Source organism: Cebidichthys violaceus, unplaced genomic scaffold, assembly GCF_023349555.1.
Source record: "Cebidichthys violaceus isolate CVI_PGR_0920_01 unplaced genomic scaffold, fCebVio1.0.p SCAF_31, whole genome shotgun sequence".
Lineage (NCBI taxonomy): Eukaryota > Metazoa > Chordata > Actinopteri > Perciformes > Stichaeidae > Cebidichthys > Cebidichthys violaceus.
Genome location: NW_027176495.1, coordinates 754,821 through 781,909, shown reverse-complemented (window position 1 = coordinate 781,909; position 27,089 = coordinate 754,821). Strand labels below are relative to the sequence as shown.

Genomic DNA, 27,089 nt, shown 5'->3' with positions numbered 1-27,089 from the left:
GTCAGGTTTACACCCTCAGTAGCAACGACAGTCACACTCCTGCTATTGTCTGAACTCTGTGGAACTCAGTGTACTGTCCCGTGGAGGTTACTACACGGGACAGTACAGTGAGTTCCACAGAGTTCAGAAAAAACGAAATAAATAAAATAAAGATGGCAGAAAGAAGCCGTCGCTCTATGCAGAGCAGAAACATACTTAATAAAACATTCCTATCTGGAAGCTGGAGCACTCTTCATACATACTCCTAGAAAAGATTATTCTACATAGCAGGAGTTGGATAATAACACATAATCTATTTTGAGGAAAGCACTTTCAAGAATGTAGACTCTTGTCGTGCACAATGCAGCCTTAAAAAAAAAAAATGTTTCAACAGAAATTCTCAAGTTTGTCCTGCCTGTTGACATCGCAGTCACAATCCGGCAGATCCTCACTCGGGCATCCTGCCATATTATCCGTCCCTAAATCCAAAACCATGGGAGAGGGGGGGGGGGGGTGCGGTATTCCCAAAGACAACGTTGTTGTCAGGAAGCGTAGCGGTGTTGATCCAAACACTCTTCTCTTTCGTCTGTGTGCTCCACATGGAACTCACTCTAAACTCTGTGCAGAAGGGGAGGAGGGCAAGCAGGTAGTGGTGGGCTGGCACAACTGTGACTCCTCAACTGTTGCTCTCCCAAGGTTAAAAAAAGAAAACCCCAACAGTCGCGCATGTGTGTGTGTGTGTGTGTGTGTGTGTGTGCGCGTGTGTGTGTGTGTGTGTGTGTGTGTGTGTGTGCGTGTGAGTGAGTGACAAGTGCTGCTGCTTCTAAAAACAGACTGACAGTCAGAGGCATGTGCCACAGAGCTGGCCTGTGTCTGAGTGTCACACACACAACACACACAAGTGGGATGAACAGAAGCGAAGGCTGGAGGCTCCACGCATGTGAGCCAACCTCAACGGAGAGCGAACATCAAGAAGAAAAGATTTCCCGTAAACCATATCCGCTGGACAACAATAGATCCTTGTTTCTTCATAAAATAAAACCATCAGAAACTATCAATACATTAATCCGCAAGAAAAAAACAAGTCTAAAGAAAACACTACGTTGTAAAGTATTCTGCACTCTGTCCTGTTGTCTTTAGGTAAAGTACTATAAGAGACAAAGAGGGCACAGCTGCCTGCATGAGGTCAGACACTGTGCTCCCCTTTCTTCCTTCATCCACTACAGTCCCAGAGGATAACAGCTGGGAGGGAGGGGGAGGGGGGGGGGGGGGCAGCTGGGGTAGTTCGAGTCTGGGAAGGGGAGGCATCCAAAAGTGCCAAAAAAAGTAGATAAAGACAAAAGTGAAGAGTTGAGTTGGGATGAGGAACTGCTTAGTTTGCAGCTTCACTAAGTGGAAACCCCACTGAACTCAGGAAATGCCTCAGCAGCATTGTGGGAAAATTAATTCTTCTACCATGTGTCACAAACCGAGGCCAAGCCAGGCCTTCACTGACACACAAAAACCCCCTCTTCTCCACTGGGAGGAGTGATGCAGCAGAGGACCAGAAGAGTGACGAGCAAGCCTTGTGACAAAGTTACCGTTCTCCAACCTTCACATTACCCACCTGGCAGCGATGAGGTCCAGCAGGTGTTGCCAGCGCTCGCTGACTTTGCTGAGTTTGTGTTGGATCTCGGCCGCCTTGCTGTCTTGGCTGGACCTGGCCAGACGGGCGCCCATAATCTGCAGCTGCTGCTTGTTCTCCTGAGATACACTGATCTCGTCCTGGTAGTCCTGGTAGAGAGACATCGAGGAGGTTAACCACAGGGAGGTGGGAGTGTCGGGTACAGTGTTAATTTATTTAGTAAATATAATGACCGAGGGCATAACAGCGGCCAAGATCTGCAATTGTCAAAACAATCTGGACTCAACACTAAAGATGTGCAGTGTTTTGTTCATTTTAGGTATGTTTTTTTGCTGTTGCATTAAATCACCTTGCGCAGCTTTTCGATCATCTCTTCGATGGTGATGTCTCCATTCTGAGAGACCTTGCTCTCCATCTGAGTGAGCCACTCGCACAGCTCCTTGTTTTTCTCATTGAACACGGCCCACTCGTTCAGCTTCTCGCTCACCTGCTGCCTGCGCAGGGAAAGCTGAGGGGACAGAGTCAAAAAAAAAAAGAGTCAAAATATTGAAACGTGTGGGACACTTTGGTGGTTAACAAAGATTGAGGTAAAGAACAGAATTGGTGGAAGATAAACTGAAATACGCCCAGTCCTGGTAATTATTCTAAACCTGTCAATCTTCACCAAACCCACTTCACAGTAGCACACAGCTCACAATAACACTTTGGATCCGGAGAAGTGGAAAGTTAGCCACAGCTGAACTCTTACTCTGACAAATGTACCCCAGCTGTAAGCGCTGTCACTAAAGGCACAAGTTAAATCCACAAAGAGAGGAAGGCACGGCAGGTTGTAACACAAACTAGTCTGAGATTACACAGAGAAAGCTCCGAAATAAAACAATATTAGCCCAAGAATGTGTTTTTTTTTAAAAATCATGGTCATGGGTACTGTGTGAATCTACCTGGTGGCAGACCTCCCCCCACTGGCGCTGTAGCAGCTGGAGGCGTTCCTGTAGGACTGTGATGTCATCTGCACTGACCACGCCCTCCAAGGAGTCCCTCAGCAGGAACAAGGAAGTGAGGTCATCGGTCCAGCCCTCCACACTGCTCCCCAACTCCTGCAACCACATGTCACGAAAAGAAATGATTTATAAAAACACACAGAGAGGTGACCCACAACCCTGAGATGTGAAGATGCACTGACAGACTAGCCTGCTAACCGACAGCCAAAGTCTAAAGCAAGAAAAACCACAGAACAGAAGGACTGAAGCTCAGCTGCAGCTGCTGCACCCTCATACATAGTGATGAGGAGAAGCAGAACAGTAAACTGGCAATATTACAGCAAAACATCCTGCAAAAAAACACACAATTTCTTCTAAATGTAATGATTTAGATTGTCTGAAAAAAAGAAGAAATAAAATAAAAATAAGAGTAACATGTTACATTCACATATTAATACAAAAACAGCTCCATTCAAGGTGAAAGGCTAGATAAGGTAACAGACGCGTCAAACCTCGTGTCGCCTCCTCGTCCGTCATTGTGACGCTTTTGCGGCGGTGTAATCGTTTGTTGACCAGGAGAACGTCTCCATTATGCAATACGCACAAAAGGAAGCACACACACACACACACACACACACACACACACATACAAAAATATACCCCCACTGCAAGCAGGGATGCTCTCTCACTCTCATGCGCACGCACCCTCTCTCTCTCCTCCTCCTCCTCCATCTCTACCCACCCCCTCTCTTTCCCCTCAGCTGATGCTGACTATGTGCAGCTATTCTCAGAGCCCTCCTCCTCCTCCTCCTCCTCCTCCTCCTCCTCCTCCCCTGAGGAGCTCAGGACATGTCATGCATGAAACATGACAACAAACCGCAAACAAAAAACAACTATCGTTCATTAAAATGTGATTACAGCATCAACATGATTTCCCCCCTGCAGGAAAATAAACTAAATTTATACCAACAGTCTGAAAACAGGACAAACAAGGTCACACAGTGAGAGCAGCGGGTAGATAGATTCATGTTTGTGTTTGCTTCTGGTCTGTCTGTTCATCTGTTTGTCCCCATAGCCAGATGGAAGGGTAAAGGGAGGACACGTCTGTGTCTGTTTGAATGTGTGTGAATGTGTGAAAGACACAGAGAGAGAGAGAGAGAGAGGGAATGCCTGTGTGCAAAACATAAACCAGGAAGAAAACACAATTTCAATGTGTGTATTAGATTCTTCTCACCTTGCATCTGATTTGCTCTGAGTGCAGCTCCTCATGGTGGTCAGGCAGCGGCACAGACAGCTTCCTCTTAAAGGCCCTCAGCTTCTCCAGCGACGCATTAATGCCCTTCTCACATCGCTCCCAGTTCTACACACACACACACACACAAACGCACACCGTTAAAATGAGAGCAGAAAACACACACACACACACACACACACACACACACACACACACACACACATCAACGCAAAGGTTTAAGTCAGGCCACATCCACACAGCTCACTGAGCCCCGAACCTCCTAAGCAACCCCATGGAAACAGTGATACAGCAAAAAGAAGAGAATTAACACAGCTTCAGAAAGAGGTTCCGCTCCAAAGGGCGCGGATTAAAGCTATTTTTAGAGTCTGGATAACGGTCCAGTTCAGGATAAAACAGGGTAATATTTGGTAAGGCATGCTGCGGCAAAGTGGCAAGAGTGAAGCAAGAGTCATGGTAAAAGAAAAGCCAAAAACACCTTCAGTAGCTGCTATTCGTAGGAGAATAAGATTAAGAGGACGAAAGGAGAGAACCACGTTCAACAAAAGAGACAAATTCCCAGATGCATCTTCTGTAGAGCGTCACTCAGTCAGCTCTGATCGCAGTCTGCAAAATCTACCTCGCAAAGTTCAAATCATTACAGCTCACTGCGCAGCGTCCACACTCTGCATGTGTGTGTGTGTGTGTGTGTGTGTGTGTGTGTGTGTGTGTGTGTGTGTGTGCCCTGGCCTGACATTTAACTATTTTTGTGCCATTTTGTACTTCAGCATGTGCGCAGATGCAATTTATCTGAAGACAGAAGTGAGTGGGCTCCGTCTTTGTCCCTCACTTCTTTTCAGGAGTGAAGATGCAGCGTTGCATAATTCATGCGATAACTACAGCTGGAGCAGGCTCATTAAAAGCTTAGATGCCCTTCAGCACCCTTCTCACTGCAGCGCGGTGGAGACACAGCTTCTAGCCGGCCTTCAACGCGGACTGCGCTCAAATGAGGCTTCGGCACAGGATGTAACGTATGAAAGCATCGGTTTTTGTCCTACCTTGAGCAAGCCGTGCAGCTCCCTCCTCTGCTGGTCCAGGCGGTGGTGGGCGTGCCTCCACCTCTCCTGAATGTCCATCAGCTCCGTCTGCAGGGTGGACTCGGCCCTGTCGTCGGCCGACAGCAGCAGGCTCCTGCCGGCCTCCACCGTCAGGATGTAGCCTCCCTGCCGCCTCTGCAGCACTCGCTCCTTCAGCTGGAGGAGCAGAGACAGGGACAGTGGGCAGAGAGGGTACAGGTTAACTAAGGGAGTCTAAGGTTGGAGAGGAGGTGACGGTTTATTAGTGAGACGCTTAGATTTGCTTTGGACAATTTAGTGGTAAGTTTGAAGTGTTTTTTAAATAGGATACATTTTTGCATTTGCATAATTTAAATGACCCTAAAGTCCTCTTCCAGTGACCTCATCAATAATGAAAACTTCTAAAATAAGAAAATAATATAGTTTGGGTGAAGTGAGAGTGAAAGGCATAAATATTTCAGCAAAAGTCAATTCAGAGAAGATTAGAAATTAGATTGAGGTGATCAGTGAAAGACTTACCTGAATCTGATCCAACAGATTTCTGGCCTGCTGCAAAGGAACCGCTTCTCCTGGCTGGTGTTCATCTGGATCACAAGTCACTTCTTGAAGCCATTGCAGCAGCTTCTCTGCCATCTCCCGGTAGTTCTGCCACTGCCGGACCAGACTGTCAATAATGCCCCTTCGTTGCTGGGCCCGTCTCACCACACCTTGCCACTGATTGCTTAACAAGGCCAGCTTCACACTGAAATCGTCTCTGTTAGGGGGACAAGAGCGAGAGTAGCATGTATGCTCCTCACCACTGGATACTTGACATGTTGATATATTTATAGGATTGTGTGTGTGTCTCTGTGTGTGTCTTTACCTGTCATCCACTTGTCCCTGGTCCAACATATGATGGCCATCATTGATGATGGAGTAGAGAATCTGTTGCCTGCTAAACATCTCTGCCTGGAACAACTGCAAGAACACAGAGAGAGAGAGAGAGAGAGATATATATATATATATATATGTATAGCCACAGTACATAATACACACATACGCTACCTACAAAGACAGTATGAGATGCACATGTAAATTCAATGCTTCTCTGACCTCATGGTCTTTCTGCTGCTCCAGCAGATTCAGGTAGTTTCCTGAAATGTCAGCGGCCAGCTTCTGCTCAGTCTGAGACAGGAACTCCATCCACAGCTCACACTTCTGGAGGAAACTCTTCTGTTGGAGCAGCACCGCCTGCAGTTTACTGGAGATAGATAAAAGAGAATTAGTCCAAACATTGAATTTCAAAGTAAAAAGCATAGACTGTATATAAGAAGGTAACTGTATCTGTATTGAAGAGCATGGTCTTTCAATTTGAGACCACTTCTGCAGCACAAGCCTTTAATATATTGCCGTCTTTACAACTTTTTGAATAAAATGAAGGTATATAATATTATACGCGAAGGTGAAGTACATAATAAAGCCCAAGTTAAAGATACTCTCTTGAATACAGATAGAAACAAGTTCCGTTGTTTCACTGAAGGTGAAAGTTAAATTATTTAACGTTTCGACAACAACAGAAATAACTAATGCTATTTAATATATTCATTTAAACAAGGTTCTAGGTACCTGAACCTCTCAGTGAGGTGAGCGCAGTGAGCGGCCCAGGCTCTGTTGAGACTTTGCAGCCGTTTCACATCTCTGTCGCTGACTGGCAGTCTGTACACCGACTCGTTAACGCGCTCCAGGTCTGGAGACAGACTGCTCAGCTTCAACAGGTAAACCTGGGAGAACATTAGTGTTTTCAGTCAGACAGTCTAAGGAACAAACATGCTTTGTCAGTCAAAGTAAAGTGAATCTAATGAATTTACTGCAGCAACGTGGTTTTTTTTATACCTTCAGTTTTTCCATACGTGTCTGGACCACAATGAGCTCTGGTGAGCCGACCGGGTCAGACTCCTTCAGCACCTCCTCAGCTTCCTCGGCCTCACGGACCAGTGTGTCCAACTGCTCTCTGAAACCCTCACAGGCCTGAGATCCAGACTGCAAACAGTCAGACAGAAACGGTGAGCATACAGAAGTGGTGGCACAACATATTCATATATTGAGGTTTGTCATTCTTCCTGGGCCCGACAATCCCTGCTTTCCTACCTGCAGTACCTCCTGCTGCCTGTGAAGGGCGTGCTCCAGTGCTGCTAGACGTTGTGTGAGTGACAGGTGGTCAGACTGGAGGGCTGCAGAGGAGGAGGCGTCAACCTGGCTCTTCAGCTGCTCCCCTAAAGCCTGCAGCTGCTTGAGGGACTGTTGCACCGAGGCCTGGTCACCAAGGCACGCCTGCAACAGTAATGTCACCAGAGAGAGGCGGGTTAGGAACAGAAGGACTACATGTTTTCGAGAAGTTGGAGAAAGGCCTGGTATTTACATGTCACGGGGTCGACAGGACTGTGTTTTCAATGCAAAGGAACCCTTGACATATCCAAAAATGTCATAATTTAAGAGAAACTGATGCCTTTTTTTCATATTTAGGTGTTTATCCAGTGGGTTTTGAAAAGGTTCCAGTCCCCAAAGAAGGCCATGTGATCCTTTTGCTGAAGGCTTTGTGTAAGGAAGCCTTTTCAGACAGGACAGCTACAAACAACAGTTGTTAAGAGTTAACAACCACTAATTGTCTACTATAAGTTTGAATCAGTCCAAATAACGGTCTGCCTACAGTAGTAGGACAGTCTTTCTCCAGACATTGCCCAGCATGGCCCGACGAGCCCAGCGTGACACTGGGGGACCCCTGTAGTGTAAATCAGGGGCCTGTCGTTCCCTTTGCGGTCTCCTTTTCAAAAGGCTTTTGTTACATTCAAGCAGACAATAGAGCAGGGTGCAATTTGGTATTCTGCAGAGGGGTTAGGGGCTTTGTGAATCCTCATAGTGAGCTGACAAGCCGCTTTGGAGCTTATTCACAAAATATCAGAAAGGAGGCTGGGGGGGGGGGGGGTGTTACACCGTCCCATCTCTACTCACATCACAGTCCATTATCCAGGCGCTGCTCTCCTCCTCCGTGATCTCCCTGTCGGTGGCGCTCTTCAGCAGGCGATCGGCACGTTCTTCCTGTTTCTGAACCGCCGTCGCACACTGACCACACGATGACCTGTAGCGCTGCCACAGCCCCAGCAGGGCTTTACTGCTCCTCTGCTGTTCTGAGATCTGCTCTGGTAGACTGTTCCACCTATAGCAGGGGAGGAGAAACGTATTGCTGCACATTGACCTCAGCTCAGAAGTTGCTGCAATTTCAAGAGTCACTCGAGGGGGACGGGGACGTGCTTTTGTTGCCCTTACCTAACGTTGACGTCCTGGAGGGCTGTGTTGAGTGTTTCAGCCACAGATGGGTGGCACTCTGTCAGCAGCTGGTGTGTTACAGAGCCAAACTTCTTCAGGCTGCTCTCCTGTTTATCCATCTCGTACTGCAGGTTCTTAAAGACACAGAGGCCCACGAAAGGTTCATTTCACCTTCAAAGCTTGTAAAATTTGCTAAACACATTCTATTTATTATCTCAAAAAGAGACATCACTGCCAATTGTCTTTTGGACACTGAGCAGATGTTTCCATCCACACTGACCTGCAATAGTTGTTGCAGTAAACTATCTCTAGCATGACTTTATGTACTGATAACTGATGCAAAGTCTTTGCCACTCTGCACACATCTGCACCCCTCACCTCCAGACTCTCCACCTGTTGCTGTACGGCCTCTAGAGACCCGTTTAGAAGACGCAGCCTGGACACAGAGTACCTCCCCTCCATCAGGTAACCATTAATCTCCTCTGAAGCTCGCCGGTACAGCGTCCACTGCTCCAGCATCGACCGCAGGCTCACCTTCATCTGGCTTATCTGATAGGAAAGGTGGGAGACAAACCGTGTAGGGATCTTAAAAGTACATTGGGGAAATTTAGGCAACAATCGTGAGGGTAAGGGTTCCAAAGAAGCTCACCATGTGGTCCAAATGAGCCCAGGATTGGTTCAGTCCTTTAAGGGTCTCTTTGACAACAGAGCAGGCTGCTCCTGTCTTATCCTGGATGAGAGCATTTCCTCGTTCCTCTGCTTTCTCTAGATCCTTCTCTTTTTCCTTCACTAATTCCTCCAACTCCTGCAGCAAACAAATCCTTTGTTTTTACTTCCTAAAAAAAAATAACACTCAAACTGTGTTGCATCCATAGCATCGGTGTACGCACGCGTACCTGACAGTCTTTAAGTGCATTCTGCACAGATGCCACATCCTCTATCCTGTGTCTCTTCTTCAGTTTATCCTCCTGTAGTGTGAGCCAGGTATTCAAGGCCTGAACTCCATTTTCATGCTCCAACCAACCTTCCAAAAGTCCTTCCAAAAGCTGAATCTAAAATATAGACGGAATTCAGCACAATTTTAGAACTCAGAAACTAAAAACTAAAAACTATAAGAAGACAGTGTAACTGAAACGTCACCTTTTCAGCAATGAGCCCCTGTAGTATCTGCCATCGTCTGTTCATGGCTCCCAGCTTCTCAGCAAAGTCGGTTTTGTCGCTGCGCTTTCCCTCCACATCTTGACTGCTGATCTGCAGCACTGACTGGTTTACAAAGTCCACAGTCAACTGCTTACAGGTCAGATCTATGCGGAAACCCTGCGATATATAAATGAGACACGATGTGACTGTGATGAGGAAGAGGGAATGAGAGAAAAGACACAACGTAAAAACTGAAACGCTGTTTTCTACCTTATACTTCTGTAAGAAGTCCTGGACCAACACTGAGCCTACAGCTCCCATGATTTTGTTCTGGTCCTCCTGTATGAGGTTTTCCAACAGAGAGATCCAGCTCATCAGCTCAGTGATGGCGTGCCGGGAAGCCAGCTTCTCCATCTGCAACTAAGGGACGACAGCAGAGGGGTTACAATGTAGCCATAATGCAGTACCAGCTAGGACAGAACCTCTTGACAAACATTAAAGTTCCACGGCTGCTATCGTCAGACCTGGTGTAGCTTCTCTTGTACTACAGGAATACGAGTCAACAGCTCAGCCCACTGAGTGTCAATGTGGCCCAAGGCCGTCCTGAGACCAGCTGTGTCCACTCTTTTCAATCGCAGAAGCTGGTTGCCTGTGCTCAGCACAGACGAGCGCAGAGACGACTTAGCATCCACCTCTTTGGAAAATTCCTGTCAGAGGCAAAAATGACCGTAAGTTAAGTTGCAATCCAAACCAATGCGTTCATTAATAATATAGATTTTATTATTTTAAGTGTGCGGCACATTGTTGCCGCTCAAACTAACCAGGAAGGCATATAGGTGGTCTCTGACGGTCTCTAGCTCCTGAGGCACTGTCACGGACTGGGTCGTCCAGAACTCCAGCTGGTCCAGAGCCGAATGCAACCAGTGGCTCAACTCCGCTGACTCACTCTGGTACCTGAAGGTGATACCACAGGACAAAATATGATATTTTTGTTCCGACTGCTTCTGAATGATTTAAAGGAATAGTTCTTTCTGCATTGAGCCTCAGGGCATCACACACAGGATTGGTGACTCACATAGCTGCATGATTGATTTGCTTCTTGGCACACTGTCAAACTAAACAAACTCACAGAGTATTGTGAGACACAGACCTGCTCCAGTGTTTAAGCGTGGAATCGAGGCGGTGCAGCTCCTTGTTGACCTTGGTGGTGGAGGAGAGCCAGTGATCTCCCAGCTGGGTCAGCTGGTTGTCTAAGTCTGAGCAGCCGACGGACAGAAGAAGCCTCTTGCCCTTCTCCAGGACCTGGTACAGCTGGGACTGATGCTCCGTCAGGCTGGCCTTCAGACGCTAGAGGACAGAGGGATAATCGATATTATAGGGTACGTCAGAGGACATCTTGATAGTGTCATGCGGTATGAGAATGCATTTATTTGTGCATCTATGTGTCTCCAGCCTGTTTAATGTACCAACCTGGAAGAGGCCGATCCTTTCAACAAGTCTTTCCTCCGTCTCCTCGACCAGGCCTACAGTAGGGATGCTACATTCCACAGCCTCCAGCTGTCTGCACACAGCCTGGTAGTCTTCCACAAGCCTGCTCCATGACTGTTAAAGAGAGGAGAGAGAAGAGAGAGGCTAAGTTAATTCATTCTACACGTTCTATTTAACTGAATTGTACTGTTCCTATTTGTCACTCATTCCCACCTCCAGTATGCCCTCCAGCTCCACTCCCCTCCTGTGGGCCTGTTTGAGCACACTGTGGGCTAAGGCCATGGTCTCCTCCAGGGCCTGGCTTTCCCTCTGCGCCACCAGACTGGACACTTTACTGTAGAGCGCCTGGGTGAGGATCATATGGCACTCCAGACCCTGGAAAAACTCCTGTATTTAAGGAAAACAGGTTTAAAAGACAATGTTAGAAAAGAAAGAAATATGTCTCTAGGTGAACAACAATTATACTTTTGACCACCCTCCTTACTTTGTGTTTGTCCAGTAACATCTGGACCTCTATGACAGAAGCCACTGTCATCTTCTGATCGGCAGCCATCTTGTCCTGGGCGGTGTCCACCAGGTCTGTGAGGTCATGAAGTGCAGCTTCATACTGAGCCTTGAGAGACAAGCCGTGGTTCAGGCTGCTACGTCTGGAACCCACCATCAGAACCAGCTCCTCGTATGCATCCTAAAACAAAACCACCAACATGTTGTCACCACATGGGCACAGTGTAAGAGAAAAAGAAATGAGCTCCATAGGGAATTTGACATCACCTGTAGTTTGAGAAGTTCCTGGTTGGAGATTTGGTCAGATTGGAGTCCCTCTGCTCTTGTCTTCAGCTCCGTCACTCTCTGCTCAAACTCTCTCAGACTCTCCTCTACCTCTGATAATGTCTACAAAAGATGCAACACATTTAAAGAACACGTCTTCTGAGAAGCTACTGCCAATTCACTGGATCTGTATTTTGTATTATTTGTGTATCTGCCCTTGGTCTGTATCATACCTCTATCTGTTTGGACGCAGGTCTGTCCACAGTTCCGGCCATCTTCTGTAGCAGCAGGTGTTTATTTTCCCCCAGAGCAGTGAACAGCATCCTCAGTTCATTCTGTCGAGGACAACAGAAACAATGTTCTCACTAACTGAGGCAACTTTCCTGTTCAAAATCAGACTGGTGGATTGACAGCGTTGCTATTGTACCTGGAAGGTTGAGTATTCCTGTAGCCTGTCCCTCATAGCATCACAGTGTTGCTCTAGGGTGGAGTCTAGCAGCCCCATCCTCTCCTGCAGGCCCTCCAGTGTGTCCTCCATCAGGGCTTGCTCCTCTCCTCCACACAGCCGGCCGGCTCCTCCGCCCAGAAGGTCTCTGCACTGGTTCACCTCCCCGGTCATCGCCTTCAGCTGTTTATTCAGACCCTGAACAGGAAAGCAAAGGTCAGCAACATGGCCAATACATTCCATCCAATAGAGTTTTAATTGTGCGTCATTAATACCTCTTGATTGGAAAGTTGCGTCTCTGTATCTTCAGACAGCAGCACAGGACCAGAGAGCAGCTGATTCTCAGCAGCATCCAACCAGGAGGAAGCTGCTGAAACCGCAGCATACAGGTCCTGCTGGACTGCTGTCCCTCCTAAAGACGCTGCCAGTTTGCTGTCCCCATCCGCCGTCTGTGAGGAACAACAAAGAATATTTACTCAGTACATTAAAATCTGTCAGTGAGAATGTTTTTGTTTCTTTTTTAAAGACACAGAAACCATTCCCACTGGGAAACAATAAGTAATGAAAATCTGTGCTTCACCTCATTGGCGATTCTTTCCAGAGTCTGACTGCAGGACTCAAACAAAGCTTTGAGAGAGCGAGAGTCGTGGCTGGCAGACATGCCTCTGAACACCACACTGGGGCTGGACAACCGGGACCGGTGGAGGACCTGCTTACAAGAGACATATAAAAGGTCAGACTGGCAGCAAGCTGAAATGACCTACAGAATGCAATCAGCCTTAAATAATGAGTTTCTGACAACTCAAAACACGGGTCGACTTAACACTATTTATTAAAAGTATCACACTTCACGGTGTGCGCCATGTGTACCGGGCTAAGCTGATCCTGTTCCATGGAGTTGAGGGAGAGCTGCAGCTTTGTGCTCTGATCTTTATTCAAGTATTCCCAGCGCTGTCTCATCTGGTCCAAAGGAGACAAGGTCTCAGGCTCCAGCAACACTCCTCCTGGGATGGACACCTCACTGTGGGAGGTAGAGGGGAGAGTCGTGGTAAGAGGTCGGTCCCTGGAGTGGTATTTCACCGGCAACTTCCAAATGTAATTAAATGTTTTACCCTTTAACTAAAATCACAGAAGCTCCAGCTGTGTAAGGAATGACAAAGTGAGTGTGAGAAGAATAGAGGGAAGAGGGAAAGTACCTGTCCCCATTGGGTGTGGTCTGCTGGCTGAGTAACTCCTCTCCAACGCTGGCTACAGACTGGAGCAGCCTCTTCTGCTCAGCTACTTGCTCCTGCAGCTCCTTGGAGGTCAACAAACAGCATTTAGGCCATTAAGAATCAAGAGTTATATCAGATTCATCTAGAAGAGCCACTTCCATTCTGAAATGGTTTCAAGCAGCTACCAAGAAGAGACTCGTTCCGCCCGACAGCACTAACCTAATTAAAATGATTAGCACCAAACACGACAGCCAGTTTGACACTCCAGGCTATCAAGATGGAATCAGCCCAGGCCTGTTAGATGTATAACTATACATCTTCTTACCCTCTGTCGAAGAAGGTTTTCGTGGTACTGCTGGGTGCGTGTGGTTCTGGCCTGGGAAAGCCAATCCTGGACATTAGGACTCTGGGACAGAGATGAGTCCGGCTCACTGTCCTCCTGCTCCTGCAGTGAACCCTGGGAGAAAGACACAAGCATTAACAGGAGAGGAAAAGGACAGGACAAAATACTGTCTTTCTGAGGAAGGGGTGATAAGGTTTGTGAGTTTGTAAAGAACAGAAAAGTGAACAAAGCACCGGTACCAGATGTCAACTCTTCAACAATAAATGTGTATTAAAATCAAATTAAGATTGCAGCCAGTATTTCAAATAGACTCAGATAAATAAGCTTTTGTAGTTCCTATGTGTTGTAGAGTCATTTTGTGAATGAATGGATGTTATTATTTATTAAAAGAGCACATTAAGGGAGGTCAGCGACACGCGATTTCCTTCGAGGAAAAAAAACATTTTCAGTGGAAATTCAGAGATTTTGACCATTCAAAGAAAATGTAGTTGTTGTTTTTTCCCCCAAAGGGGCCAAAGCCAAAATGCTGTGTCATCAGAACCACACCTGCTGCGGTACATGTAGTGTTAGCATGTGATGAGGTAGCATCCTTTTGTCTGTTGTTCGAGGCCCATTGTGAGACACACAGGCTCTTGTTGTTCCATAGTGGGAAACAGTGGACTTTTATGAAGGAGCATGACACGACCTTTAGCATTTGCACAATACTTCCATTGATACTGTTACACAGTGTCACATAATGCAACACAGCACAACAAAAGTCACACAGAGGCAGGAAGGAAGGAAAAGCTGGGGAATTGAAAAATGTGTGGTAACGCGGAGGGGACCATAGACCACAAATCTGACCTCTGACCTCACCTGTATGCCAACTTGTTTGTCCTGCAGCATCTGCTGCAGCTCCATCAGGCTGTCTTTGAGGGAGTGCAGTTTGAAGGTGAGTTGCTCCGCCTCTCCTTTCGTCTCGGCCCGACCCTCCAGCAGCAAGCTCTCGCTGTGGACGGACAGCTCTGACAAATACGACACCTTCTGCTCGATCTCAAACAGCATATTCTGGAAGGACGAGACACAGTTTGTGATAAACGGAAAAATGATACATTCATTCCGGTGGTTTAGTGGCTTTCACTAAACATAGTGAATGATTAGCTTTTCATAAAACATGAAGCATCCTTCAGCATGCTTGATGTTTCTGCCTCTCCTTGCCCCACACCTTATAAGATCCGGTTATTATCACATCAGTTCTCAAGCTGTTTCCCGCCAAATCCTTTTCAAGACATCCCATTCACTCCCAACAGAAAAACAGACTCTCCCTTTTCACGTCCAGGTTGTGGGAAAAGTGGTACATTTGTGTGGAAGGAGGGGAGTCACAACCTTAATCCCCATCTTTCACACAAGGATACAAGGGCCCTTGACAGAGATGAGGTCATTCTCCCCAGAGAACTTTTCCCAACAACACAGAGTGACGTCATACAACTCTTTTCCTCCTATCCGGTGCCGTCTTTGTGTGATTCGCTGGGAAAGTGGGGAACCTCTGTTCTCTCAACACTTTACCACAAAAAAAAGCCTCTTTGTGGCATTCTGAAACCAAATTCCTCTCTTTTGGACCAGAATCAAATAGCATTTGCAAAACTTTTGAATGTTTTGCTGCGATTAACACAGCGAGAAGACAAAAGGAGTTCTTTACATACTCTAGAGCAGCGGTCGGGAACCTATGGCTCGCGAGCCATATATGGCTCTTCCAGTGACGGCATATGGCTCCCAGACGATTTTGAGTTGAAAAAAAAAAAAAAATCAGTTTGGAACTGATTTTAAAATACTTGTGATATTTCTTAATAATACTCTGTAATTTTAAAGTAAACAGAAATTAGTTTTGAAGATAAATTTCACGGGTCACCCGTGGGTCGGGTAGGGAACCAATGGCTCGCGAGCATGTCCGGGTCATTGTAAAGGTGAAGAAATCTACTTTATCAGATAGCCAACTAGTTTATCCGCTTCAACCCTTGTAATGGAAAAGATGGCGAAAAGAAAAAAAGACGATGATTACCGTGCATTCCAGGCTGCGTGGACAGAGGAATTTGCATTTGTGGACAGAGCAGGATCTGCGGTATGTCTAATATGCAATGATAAAATTGCATCGATGAAACGGTCAAATATAAAGCGGCACTTCGATACGCACCATGCTTCATTTGCATCGAAATATCCAGCGGAACCAGACTACAAGGCCATCAGCAAAACCATGCAGCACCAGAAGTCGCATTAAAAGTAAGACATATTTAATTTATTATACGTTAAAAATACTATATGGCTCTCAATGAAATATATTTCGAAATATTTGGCCTTTATGGCTCTCCCAGTCAAAAAGGTTCCCGACCCCTGCTCTAGAGGGAGATACAACGTGTGCAGAAAGTTTAGACTCAGCAAAAGTATTTGATTAAGCCCTGACCCGTGAGAGGCTACGCTTAAGTGGTCTCTGAGCTGCTTACTGTGTGGTGATTTTCTTGCAGTGTGTAAGCGTTAAAATGAACAGACTGTGGTTGTTCAGTGAAGAGTTTACTGCAAAGTTAAATCCGCCACACAAAACTAATAATACCTAAAAAATATAAGTCTCACATCTTGCTCTTTTCATTGTATCACCGCTCTAATAATCTACGCTCGGAGACAGTTTTTACCCCCTGGAGATGAGTATCCGCATGGACCGGACCTTTAGACCTGAGCTCCACAGGGGCCATATGTGAGCTATAATCAGCTTTACTGTCTCCCAGCTGCTACAACACACACACACACACACACACACACACACACACACACACACACACACACACACACAATTTAAACGCTGAGTTCCTTTGCTTGAGTAACAGAACTAACAGTATTTGAATCACTTTTGCTTTTAAAAAGTTCAAGTTATATGCTTCCGCAAAACACTGTCAAGGTACACACACACACACACACACACACACACACACACACACACACACACACACACACACACACACACACACACACACACACACAGACAGACACACACACAATATAGTGTCAGTGACAGAGCTGTTTTGAAACAGCCCCGTATTCAAAAGTTAAAGTTAAAGTTCTTCTTCTTTTTGAGCATGAAGTGAACAGTTTACGCGTGACTAAAATAGTAACAGTAATGTAATACCAAGGGAATGAATCCATGGATCGTCATTATTTCTGGCACAGTGAAGCAGCCAGATACTTCACTTTAGCCTTTGATAACTCCCTCTTGATAAAACAGTGACTTTCATACCGTGCCTCAGGCAGTGGTAGCTTTTTCTTGACTGTGTCAGTTGAGGACAACTTTAAAAGAAATCGGCACATATCAGGACCCATCACACCGTCTACCGAGGGCAGCATTGTAATCCGTGGGAATCTAAACAAGCCAAGCTCGATACCTTTCAGTGCTCAGGCAACCAGTCAGTCCCGCCTTTGATGAAAGCAGAAATGTCATTCTCACCTGACAGTCGATGAGCTGCTCCTCCATGTCCAAGTCCTCATTTTGGGGCTGAAGGGCAGAGCTTAAAGTGGCGCGAGTGCTGAGCAACCAATGGTCGAGCTCCTCGGCCTCGCTGTGGTAACGCTGCAGCGCCTGTTCCTGTCGCTGCTCTTCCAGCTGTTCACTTAGTTTTTCCTGTAATGGAGACAGACAAGATTTTTTTAGATTCCACAGGTGAAACAATTGTGACACTACAGTTAAGTTCAGTGAAAATAAGAAACGAAAGTATGCAAATTTTGGGAGATGTAAATGAACATCGTCTTCATGCGCCTCACCTCCAGCAGCTGCCGTTTCCCAGAAGCCTTCATTCTTATGGTGGCCATTCTCTCTCCCAGCACAGTGAGAGTAGACTGGAGAGCCAGCTGGTCACCAGCCTCCCCGTCGCTGTCGCTGTCCGCCAGCTCCTCAGAGAAACACGTCTGCAACTCACCAATCTCATCCTGCAACATCAGGATCTCATCCATCACAGCCTGGACAGATGGAGATAAGAAAAAAAAAAAAGTGCGTTGTAGCCAAGTGGGGACAGCCAATGTCATATAACAGCAACGTCCCAGGACATACTCCTCCCTCTCTCTACAGTCTACTCTCCTCTACACTGTCCTCTGTCAAATGAAGGCAAAAGAGATGTCTTCTGTCTGTCTGAACATGTACTATTACTCTCAATGTTGTCAATATTCACTCCTCTCTCTTTCTCTCTGACACACACAAACACAACATATCTCCAGACCTCTCCGTCCTCCTCCCCTCTCTCTCTCTCTCTCTCTCTCTCTCTCTCTCTCACCTGGTGTGCAGCCATCTGGCTCTCGGGGCTCTTGCTGGGCTCCAGGCCCTCATTGAGCGATCCCTCGATGGACTCCATCTTAGTGGAAATGGACTGGAGGGACTCCTGATAATGTTGCTGCCGCTCCAGAGCCTCATACAGACTCTTCTGCTTCTCGCTGATCTGCGGTCGGAGTAAAGCGGTGGAAAGAAAAAGAAAGAAATGAACGATGGTAACTGGAGAACAAGAAGTCCACTGTACCATCATTTATTTTATGATGCGAGTTCATTGTAGCGGATGATGTGATGTACCACGTTCTTGAGTGTTTCCCAGGATCTCTGCAGGTCATCCAGGTTAGCAGCACTGGTCTCCATAGACGGGTCGTACAGCTCCCGGAGGGGCGCCCGGCTTAAGGCACCTCGACCCTGTGGAACGACGACACGGTGAGTGTAGGCCTCGCTAGCGAGTGAGAGCGATGTAAAACAGACAGGTGAAGAGGGCGTGTTGGTTCTCACACGGCCTCATGTCGTCAAACATACTGTCAACAATGAAGTTCTAGAATAAGGTTAAATCAGAATTAAAGATCTGGCTGAATGAAGTCCGATCAGGTTAGTTTAAAATCTCTCCCATGATGCCTTGTTGATTTTAGTTCACTTCCAACAGTTGGGCTCACATGACACGTCACAAGACAAACAATGAAATCACTCTTGCTGTTTCTCTCAGAACAACAAAGAGCTTCTGTTTCACTGATGCGTCATTAGAAGTCATAGATTACACCAAAAAAAAAAGGTACTTTTTGCTGACTTAAGTTATAATGAGAAAATGACAACTTCTTTCATTCACTCATTTAATCTCAGCGAAAAAAAGCGTTTGTGGCAAACAAAATAAATCTGCAAACATAATGCTGACAAAAAAGGCAAAGCAGGGACATCACAGCAGCTCTCCAGCTGTTTCAAACATCCACTGTGTTGATGGTGGTGGTGATGGGGGTGTGATGGGATGAGTTAGCATGTCCATCTTAACAAGTCGTAGAGCCACATGTTCAATATTCAGTCTTAAAATCTTATATTAATTGAAACAAAAAAAAAAAAGTCTGACATAATCATAACTCATAATCATCATAATTGCAATGCAGGCTCACTTGCTGCATTAATATTCAGTATCTTGAAATTAAATACGTAATGAAAACCATTGCATCCAACAATGTCATTAGATACAAAACCATCTTTTTCAACATTGTTTTCTCATTTCAAGCAGAAGATGTTAAGACTAAATATTTGGTTGACGACTCATGAAGATGGAGATTTTGTTGCTGCAAAGGTTAAGGTTTCTTATGATTTGTTGGTGTAAAATGTCAAATAGACAGTGGCAGTATGGACGCCGGGCGGGTCAGGTAATGCTGGAGGGCTGTGGATGAAACCTAGGGCGGGGTTTGCAGTACCTGGCTAAGAGGAGCGTCAGCGTTAGCCCCTGGGGAGGGGGAGCGGCAGGCAGGGGGAGAGGAGACCTCGCTGTTGGTGCCCTCCTCCCCCGACTCCTCCGTCACGGGGGAGAGAAGTGTGTGGCAGCGGCCGGCTGTCATCTGACCACACGCACACACCGCACATCAAATGCGCACATCAAAAGAAGCGGGTATAGGAAACGGGAGGCGGATCAAAACAGAAAAACGCCCGGATATGAGGGGGGTGAGGAGACAGAGAGAGAGAAATGAAGAGAGAGCATACAAATTAATGGGGGAGTGCAGGTTAGCCAGATTGCAGTGAGTACATTGATGATTAATTAGACAGTGAGGAATCAAATAATACTGAGAGGAGACCAGATCACATTACTGCAACGCTTTAGCCATAGGCCGGCATTTTAGAGACATCGTCTACTGTTCTGAAGCATTGCAACGCCGGAGTTCTCTGGCAATGAATGAGCCACTCAGATGGGTTTACTGGATACATCAAGGGAAAGGAATGGCCATTACCAGGAAGTTGAAACTCACACGTTGATAACGTAGCACACAGAAACACACACAGACTCTGGTCACACCACACACATATATACTGTATAGATGGTGTTTCAGGACCGCAGTAATTTCCTTTCCATCACAGACACACCTACCTTGTAAATGACACCCAGACATCCACATCGCAGACTAGATTCAGCCCATTCCAGCTATATTTTACAAGGAATATTTTTCCTTTTAAGAACTACAAAAGACTTTAGTTACAACTATGTTAACAGTAAGAAGAAGTCCTGAGAGATCCAGAGGAATATCAAGGTACCAAACTTAAACAAGGTATAGCTAAAGCGTTGCATAGCTAACGGAGAATCCAGCAGCAGCAGCTGTCCTAGAAGTAGCCCAGTTGTCTGTGGGCCCGCATGCTTCAGTAGAGAGGCAGAGCAGAAATGTGAGCCAAGCCCGACTGGGCTGCAATTTGGCAGTTAATGCAGAACTTGGCCCACTGACTCGGGAGCTTGTTATATTTAGTAGACTTTTTTTTTTTTTCCCCGGGCTTTATGATGCAATGCAACGCAACGAAGAGCATCAGCACAGCAGCACGTGTGGGAAACTCAGTGGTTATACAGAGTGAGGTTACTTAGAAGCTGAGTAGTACACTCACAACACTATGACACAGTGCTAATAATGTTAAAACAATACCAAATCAAGGATATCAGCAGTCCTAAGCAATCCACTTATGACACACACACACACACACACACACACACACACACACACACACACACACACACACTTATCAGGCTCTGCTCACACACACACACACACACACACACACACACACACACACACACACATCCTGTTTCCTGGCCTGCTGAGACCAAACACACCACAAACAGCACTAACGGAGCAAGCAGGCGGCGAAATCAGAATACGAACGAAAGACACAGAGGAAGACATAAGGCGGACAGAATCAGGGTAATAAAAAAGTGAAGTGAAGTGAAGTGAAGTGAAGTGAAGTGAAGTGAAGTGACACAGCACAACATCAGTGCCGCAATACACAAGAGGAGACAGACAGAATAGTCACAAAGATGAGGGGAAAACTCTTCTAAAAGAAGAGGAACACATTAATAGGGAGAAAAAGCCTGTTATGAATCTGAATTATTTTATATTCATATGTCACGGACCACTGAATAGATGCACATGAGGCCCTACAGCCCAATTTAAGCTTAAATGTCATCCCGGGGGGGGGTCCACATTTAGTTAACTGGGAAGTTAATTGCACAGACATAACTTTGTACACAGTAACTGGGAAACGGTAACCCATAATCATAACTGTCACCCACAGACATCCTCTAATTTGGGATAACTTTAAGCCTATTACAATTATTGTGAAATGAACCGTAAACACCCTCTAGAAACTCTAAAAAGGCTCCCTGGGGTTCCCTGTTCTGCAATTTTGAGAAGCAGTGGTGTGGACAGAAAGGCAGATGGGATAGAAGCTACACATGCAAACACACACACACACACACACACACACACACACACAAACATTGGTCTGACAGGCGTACAGCCATGCAGTATGTCATGTGTTAGTTTCTGGCTGATGGGTGTGTGTCCAAAAAAGGCTTTGCCACTCACCATGACGACAGAGGGGTGTGCTGGAAGCTGCTTGCTGGCGTCGGTACCGGCGGTCGCCACAGAACTGGGCAGCTCCTCATCACTCAGCTCGTCCATGCCGTCCGAAAGGCCGTCCACCTCGTTGACCGTCAGCAGCATGGTGGCGTGTTTGGCTTTCACCGTCAGCATCTTACACTTGGAGTGGAGCGAGGCGATTTGCTCCTGGTAGCCGCGGATCTTCTGGGCCAGCTCCTGTCAAAACATCCCACCCCAAACAGAAAACACCACCACCCCCAGGGTCAGGAGAGTGTGGTTCAGTCCACAATGGAAGATCAATAGTTCCTGGTTAGATGGGATCCTGAAAAAAAGGGGGTGGATGAGTTGGTTCAGCGTTGAATGTGGTGCCGGTTTGAGAGGAGTAAGTGGAGTTGACGCATTCTCTCCTCTCCACAGTCTCTTGCTTTTGGCTTCACAGAGTGTAGGACTAGAAAAGAGAATAGCACTGCCTCTCTCTCTCTTCTGTATCTCTTAGCCAATCAGAGCAGCACAGAGGCGGGTGACTCAGAGCAGCAGTGAAGCCGACAGACAGGATGTTTGGTTGAGAGAGAGACCCTCGCAGAAATAGTTCAAAATCCCTCAGACACTCCCTCTCGTACACATACACAATTGGCAAGAAAAAACAGGAAGTGATCTCACTGCCTGCACCTCCCCCTTCCTCTGCCTGCCGCTTGCCTCCTCCGCCAATCCTCGAGACAGATTCCTTTCAACAAAAGAGAGTCGTAAGGAGAGAGGGAGTGTTAAGGGAGGAGGACGACAGACGCGGTGTCAAATTACAGCTATGGTATGAGCCGGCAGGCCGGGTCCAACTCCTCCTCCCCTTCCTCCTCCGCCTCCCACTCCCCCTGTCCCGCAGATGGTCAATGCACTGATAATCAGGTCATGTGACTTACTGGGGCCAGTGGAATTGCAGCTTTCTGCTCAGCTTAGAGATCAAACTCAGACATAAACACACTGCCACGCCAAGTCACTCTGCAGCACAGGAGAGATTGCAATAACAAGAAAGTATATCCACAAAACAGCTGGGCTCATACATTCCCCGTCATGTGGTAGAAGTGGATACAATCTGCCAGAACCGAGCAAGGAAAGTGTTGTAATAAGAAACGTGTTGCCTCTGGAGAGATGTGATCCGTTTCTCTGCAGGACTTTGCCTCTCTCAGACTGCCAACCCCTCTCTCTCTCTCTCTCTCTCTCTCTCTCTCTCTCTCTCTCTCTCTGCATTGGAGATCAAATGCACTTACTCAGCAAAGTAAAACTGCAACAGAACATACAGGCCTTACTAAAGCAGATAAAAAAAAACAACAACATCTACACTGCATGAATCTATGTAGATTATCTTTACATGCACCATCAGATACTGCAGGAATGTGTGTGAGTGGGCTTGTAGAGGCACAACACAGTGGTTTTCCAGACGTGCTGTATGTGGTGCCACTGCTCTGATAACACAACGTGATTCATTGAGCAGTATTTGTTCTAGAGTTTATGGTTTGATATTCCCCATTGAGCAGTATTTCGAATCAAGACATATGGGGGAAAAAAATCCATATAGAGCAAGGATAGCAAATATGTATTTATTTAAAGATTACTTTAAATACAGTATATTTCCTGCTTGAATGATGTCTCACACTGTTACAACGTACAGGAAATATATAATGACTCAAACCTCCTTTGATGTTGACGTCGGCCTCATTTTTAGACATCAGCGTTTTATCGTCTTTGAATGTGAAGTGGCCTCTGTTCTGTTACGCTGGTTTGATTTGATGTGAAGCTCATCTACAGTACAGCCAGTCTCCAAAAGCTCTTTACGTCGTTGTTGCTTTGCTGTTATTTCAGAGGTTATTCTGTCATAACAAGCCGTGCATTATGTGAATAAAGACTAATCTTAAAGTGCACTATATGGCCGAAAGACGAGGCACCTCATGCTACAAGCATACAATGATATTATAAAACAATAGTGTGCTTTCGAACTTTGTGGTTCAGGGAAAGTCCTGAGGGATGTGGGAAAATCCCTGCAGCCAGGTTCCAAAATCTTATGGACAAAGCCTTTTCAGAAGAGTGAAGGATGTTTGGAGTGACATGTTCAAAAATCACATCTGGGTGTTTGCCTTATATTTGAATAAATATATGAGAGTGAAGTGTGTGTTTCTCTGACCTCATGGTGGTGTATTTGAGCCTGAAGTTCCTGTATGTTATTGGTGGAGACGGGCCGGTCCTGGATGATGCGGTGAGCCTCCTCTATTAATCTCTGGAGGTTCTTCACTTCCTGTTCATACTGCTCATACTGCACCACAGCCTCCTGGGAAAGATAACCCATGACAAAGAAAGGTTGAAGCGGCAATCAAACAATTATGAAATGTGACACATATTATTGATCGTTGAAGAGAAGGGATCATTTCTCTCTCTTCTCTATTATTTTCACATATACGAAATCCTAAAAGAAGTCATCTGAGATCTGCTGGTATTAGACCTCTTCTGTTCATTGTGGGATTCTTAAGTCTGTGGAAGCTAAACCGCCGAGATAACACTTTATAATATTGCAGCTATTGTGTAAATATGTCTACAAGCAGTTTATCTCAGATATGATCTCCAGCCAGATCAAACAGACAGACGGACTCATTGTTCCAAACCTTTAGTTTGGTTAAATGGCTGAGATGCTTTAGGTGTTTGTGCTCCAGATTGTCACAGAAGGTCACTTGCTTCTTGGTCCAAAGGCTAATCTTCACTAATAATGAGCTTAAAAGCAAATTCAGCCCAGAACCAAAGGATGGGAGGTTTGTAGTGGTCTGATGGGGGCTCAACCAAAACACAGACATTCCTGAGATGGCCTGTTGGGACACTGCAGCAGGATTTTGAGCAACCAGTGACAAGTCAAGGTAGATGTAGACGGATACAACTCCTCAAACAGGGTGAGAAAATACCAACTATACACCTCGACTGCTTTGAGGCATGGCAATGTTCAGTTCTACAGTTTGTATCTTGACAGATAAATTGGTAGTTTTAGGGGAAAAAAACTAAGAAACAAAATGTTATACAAACGAACACTTCTAAAGCATTTGTAATACGAGGACTGCCCTCTACCTGCAGGATGTTGCACTGCTGGATGGTGGTGTGCTGCAGTTGGCTGGCTTCTTGCTGCAGAATCTGAGCTGTGCGGCAGATAGGCAGGCTGGCCACTACCTCCTCTGGCAGCCGGAGGGCGCTCTGACACTGCTGTACTGCCGCCACCTGCTGCTTGAAGCCCTCCATCTCCACCAGCAGACGCTTACATGAGGGAATGAAGGGTTGTTAGAGAGCAAGGAGGAATTGTTGGCTGTGTGATAAAGCAATGCCGTGTTGAGAATACATTTGAAGTTGTTGTAATTAATCAATTAATTATAATTGTTTGTGGATGTCATATTGCAAGTGTCTGCATGCACTGTGTGCGTTTGCAGTATTCTCTACATGTTTGATTTCTAATCGTTAACAAAGCCTTTTAAATGTGTGTGTGTTCACCTGTCTCTGTGTGAGCTGCTCTCTGAGGCTGAGCCTGTTGAGGTCTGGTGAGGCAAGTGTGATCTGGATCTGGTCTACAGCAGCATGGAGGATCTTCACCTCTGCCTCCAAAAGCAACATGTCCTGAGGAGAGACAACAGACAGATCCAAAAAGTAAAAAGGAAAGCACATACGGGAGTAGGAGCAGCTAATAACTTGAGTAGCATATACCTGTGATTTAGCTTCTATACGCAGGAAGTAAAAATGGATTTTAATTTAATCGTATTTCCGATGTGGACCTGCTTGCAGTAATAGATACTCAAACACCAGTCTGCAAAAGTAATGCTTCAATTCAATTTGAGCTATAAATAAAATGGTAGGTATCTCTTTAACACAAATCTCTTCATTTGCAATTTCTAATTGAACAATATGTATTTCATGTTATATTCCATAACCGGTTGTAACAAAGCTTGTCCTATGTCTACACTCTAGACCCAGAAATCCAAACTCACAGGAGGAATTGAAAACACATTTCCAAACACACAACATTATTATCAACAGTCAGCAATAGACTGTCATCTGGGAACCAGGTGTTTGGCAATTACTGCACCACAAGCTAATATACATACAGTGCATTCCATCACAATGCTGTAGTATTCAACTAATGACCATGGGAGGGCACTGTTGTAGCTCCAAAGGGATGCTTGTTGTGCACCAAAATGTTTCAATTAAAGAAATCAAATGAACTACGTTTCTTCACAAAGATAATTTGATCAGAGGTGCAGAAGCACCGATTGTCTGCTTCCTGTAATGCTTGCCAGAATGTGAATGCCGTTTACCTTTGCTGCATCCTGCAGACTCTGGAGGCGAGTCTTGGCGGTTTGCTGCAGCTCCTCCGTGTGTCTGCTGAGGTGTTTCACCTGCTGGATCCACCCCTCCGTCTGCAGCACCTCCCCCAGCTGTCCCTCCCTCTCCCCCATGGCCTCCAAGTCCCCATGGAGACCCCGACACTCCCGCAGCAATGCCTGTCACCATAGGAACATAAATTACAAATCAGAGAGAGGAGTCTTTTCTGTTGTGCAATTATACTAATTAAGGCCGGTCAACACACTGAACATGACATTTCCCTGAAAGTCAAACAAGTGAGTAAATCTAATTAGCTGTTCATTTGTAGGGCGTTTTCAGATTCACTAGGTTAATGCAGGGAATATTAATATTTGATTTTGTTGACAAATAAATATAAAATGTTTCTTTTGTAGCAGTAGACATCTTAAAGCCATCCCTACAGTGTGAGACTCATTAAGACTCACCTGGTGTGCTCGAATTTGCTCCTGCAGCTGAGACGCAGACCCCCAGATGATACTACCAGTGACCAGAGCTTCTGCTTTTTCTGTCCAGCCCAAAATGAATGCCTTCATACCCCGGTATTCCTCCACCTGTCTCTCCGCCTGCTCACAGAAGAAAGACCAAGACAGACGAAATAAAGCATCAAAAATGAATTAAACACAATGCATTATCCTGATTTTGGCCACATAAGCTATAAAAGATATATGCATTTTTGGTTTGTTAATGCAGGCAATATTGGGAACTTAGGGAAGTCCACATGACATGTTGAACTGAATGGAAATCTCACCTTCTTCAGTCGGTTGGCTCTGTCCTGGACCTGCAGCGAGGTGTGCCGCTGCACCTCTGTCAGTTTGGCCACAGCGTCGCCCAGCTGCTTACACAGCAGAGGGTTCTGCTCACCAAACTCCTGCACCGCCACTCCCAACTCTGCCACAGAGCGACCACAGCATTCACACTCTTCACAAAGAGCCTGCAAGAGAGGACAGGAGAGTAAGAAGGAGAGGCAAAAAGAGAGAGAGAAAGGAGGAGATGTCAAGTTGAGAAAAACGAGCTTAGCATAAAGACTGGAAACAGGGGTGCTGGAAACTACCAGCACCTCTAAAGATCACTAATCTAATACATGATTAATCTGCACAATTTTAAAGGTAAAAAGTTGAGGTTTTACAAGAGAGAAGTGCGTAATTTTAGAGCTTCAGAGACGCTGGTAGACGGACTAGTTCAAAAAATGATAATGTATTAACTACACACACTCCGGGCCTGGTGGGTCAACAGATGGGCAGAGGGAGAGAAA

General features: G+C 45.9%; 1 protein-coding gene across 6 annotated transcripts in view; it reads right to left on the bottom strand.

Annotated features, from left to right (window-relative positions):
* The window catches only part of syne1a (spectrin repeat containing, nuclear envelope 1a), a 123,313-nt gene that overhangs the window by 17,537 nt on the left and 78,687 nt on the right, over positions 1–27,089 (bottom strand). For 5 of the 6 annotated variants that reach the window (XM_068724679.1, XM_068724676.1, XM_068724678.1 and 2 more), the window contains 45 exons: positions 26,586–26,768; positions 26,263–26,400; positions 25,792–25,977; positions 24,974–25,096; positions 24,560–24,742; positions 23,634–23,777; positions 21,446–21,676; positions 19,301–19,441; positions 18,171–18,284; positions 17,881–18,042; positions 17,375–17,569; positions 17,061–17,234; positions 14,447–14,638; positions 13,574–13,705; positions 13,231–13,331; positions 12,905–13,055; positions 12,615–12,743; positions 12,310–12,483; positions 12,017–12,232; positions 11,823–11,924; positions 11,593–11,712; positions 11,306–11,506; positions 11,035–11,208; positions 10,804–10,935; positions 10,484–10,680; positions 10,155–10,287; positions 9,858–10,040; positions 9,604–9,753; positions 9,334–9,510; positions 9,090–9,245; positions 8,843–8,998; positions 8,572–8,742; positions 8,194–8,327; positions 7,879–8,083; positions 7,018–7,200; positions 6,763–6,909; positions 6,496–6,650; positions 5,983–6,130; positions 5,753–5,847; positions 5,410–5,644; positions 4,873–5,067; positions 3,818–3,943; positions 2,545–2,700; positions 1,953–2,111; positions 1,586–1,752 (listed from right to left, as the gene is read on the bottom strand). In XM_068724679.1, the coding sequence (XP_068580780.1) occupies positions 1,586–1,752; positions 1,953–2,111; positions 2,545–2,700; positions 3,818–3,943; positions 4,873–5,067; positions 5,410–5,644; positions 5,753–5,847; positions 5,983–6,130; positions 6,496–6,650; positions 6,763–6,909; positions 7,018–7,200; positions 7,879–8,083; positions 8,194–8,327; positions 8,572–8,742; positions 8,843–8,998; positions 9,090–9,245; positions 9,334–9,510; positions 9,604–9,753; positions 9,858–10,040; positions 10,155–10,287; positions 10,484–10,680; positions 10,804–10,935; positions 11,035–11,208; positions 11,306–11,506; positions 11,593–11,712; positions 11,823–11,924; positions 12,017–12,232; positions 12,310–12,483; positions 12,615–12,743; positions 12,905–13,055; positions 13,231–13,331; positions 13,574–13,705; positions 14,447–14,638; positions 17,061–17,234; positions 17,375–17,569; positions 17,881–18,042; positions 18,171–18,284; positions 19,301–19,441; positions 21,446–21,676; positions 23,634–23,777; positions 24,560–24,742; positions 24,974–25,096; positions 25,792–25,977; positions 26,263–26,400; positions 26,586–26,768 (7,226 nt within the window). The remainder of the gene's footprint in view (positions 1–1,585; positions 1,753–1,952; positions 2,112–2,544; positions 2,701–3,817; positions 3,944–4,872; positions 5,068–5,409; positions 5,645–5,752; positions 5,848–5,982; positions 6,131–6,495; positions 6,651–6,762; positions 6,910–7,017; positions 7,201–7,878; positions 8,084–8,193; positions 8,328–8,571; positions 8,743–8,842; positions 8,999–9,089; positions 9,246–9,333; positions 9,511–9,603; positions 9,754–9,857; positions 10,041–10,154; positions 10,288–10,483; positions 10,681–10,803; positions 10,936–11,034; positions 11,209–11,305; positions 11,507–11,592; positions 11,713–11,822; positions 11,925–12,016; positions 12,233–12,309; positions 12,484–12,614; positions 12,744–12,904; positions 13,056–13,230; positions 13,332–13,573; positions 13,706–14,446; positions 14,639–17,060; positions 17,235–17,374; positions 17,570–17,880; positions 18,043–18,170; positions 18,285–19,300; positions 19,442–21,445; positions 21,677–23,633; positions 23,778–24,559; positions 24,743–24,973; positions 25,097–25,791; positions 25,978–26,262; positions 26,401–26,585; positions 26,769–27,089) is intronic. The other variant, XM_068724680.1, reaches the window with a different exon arrangement.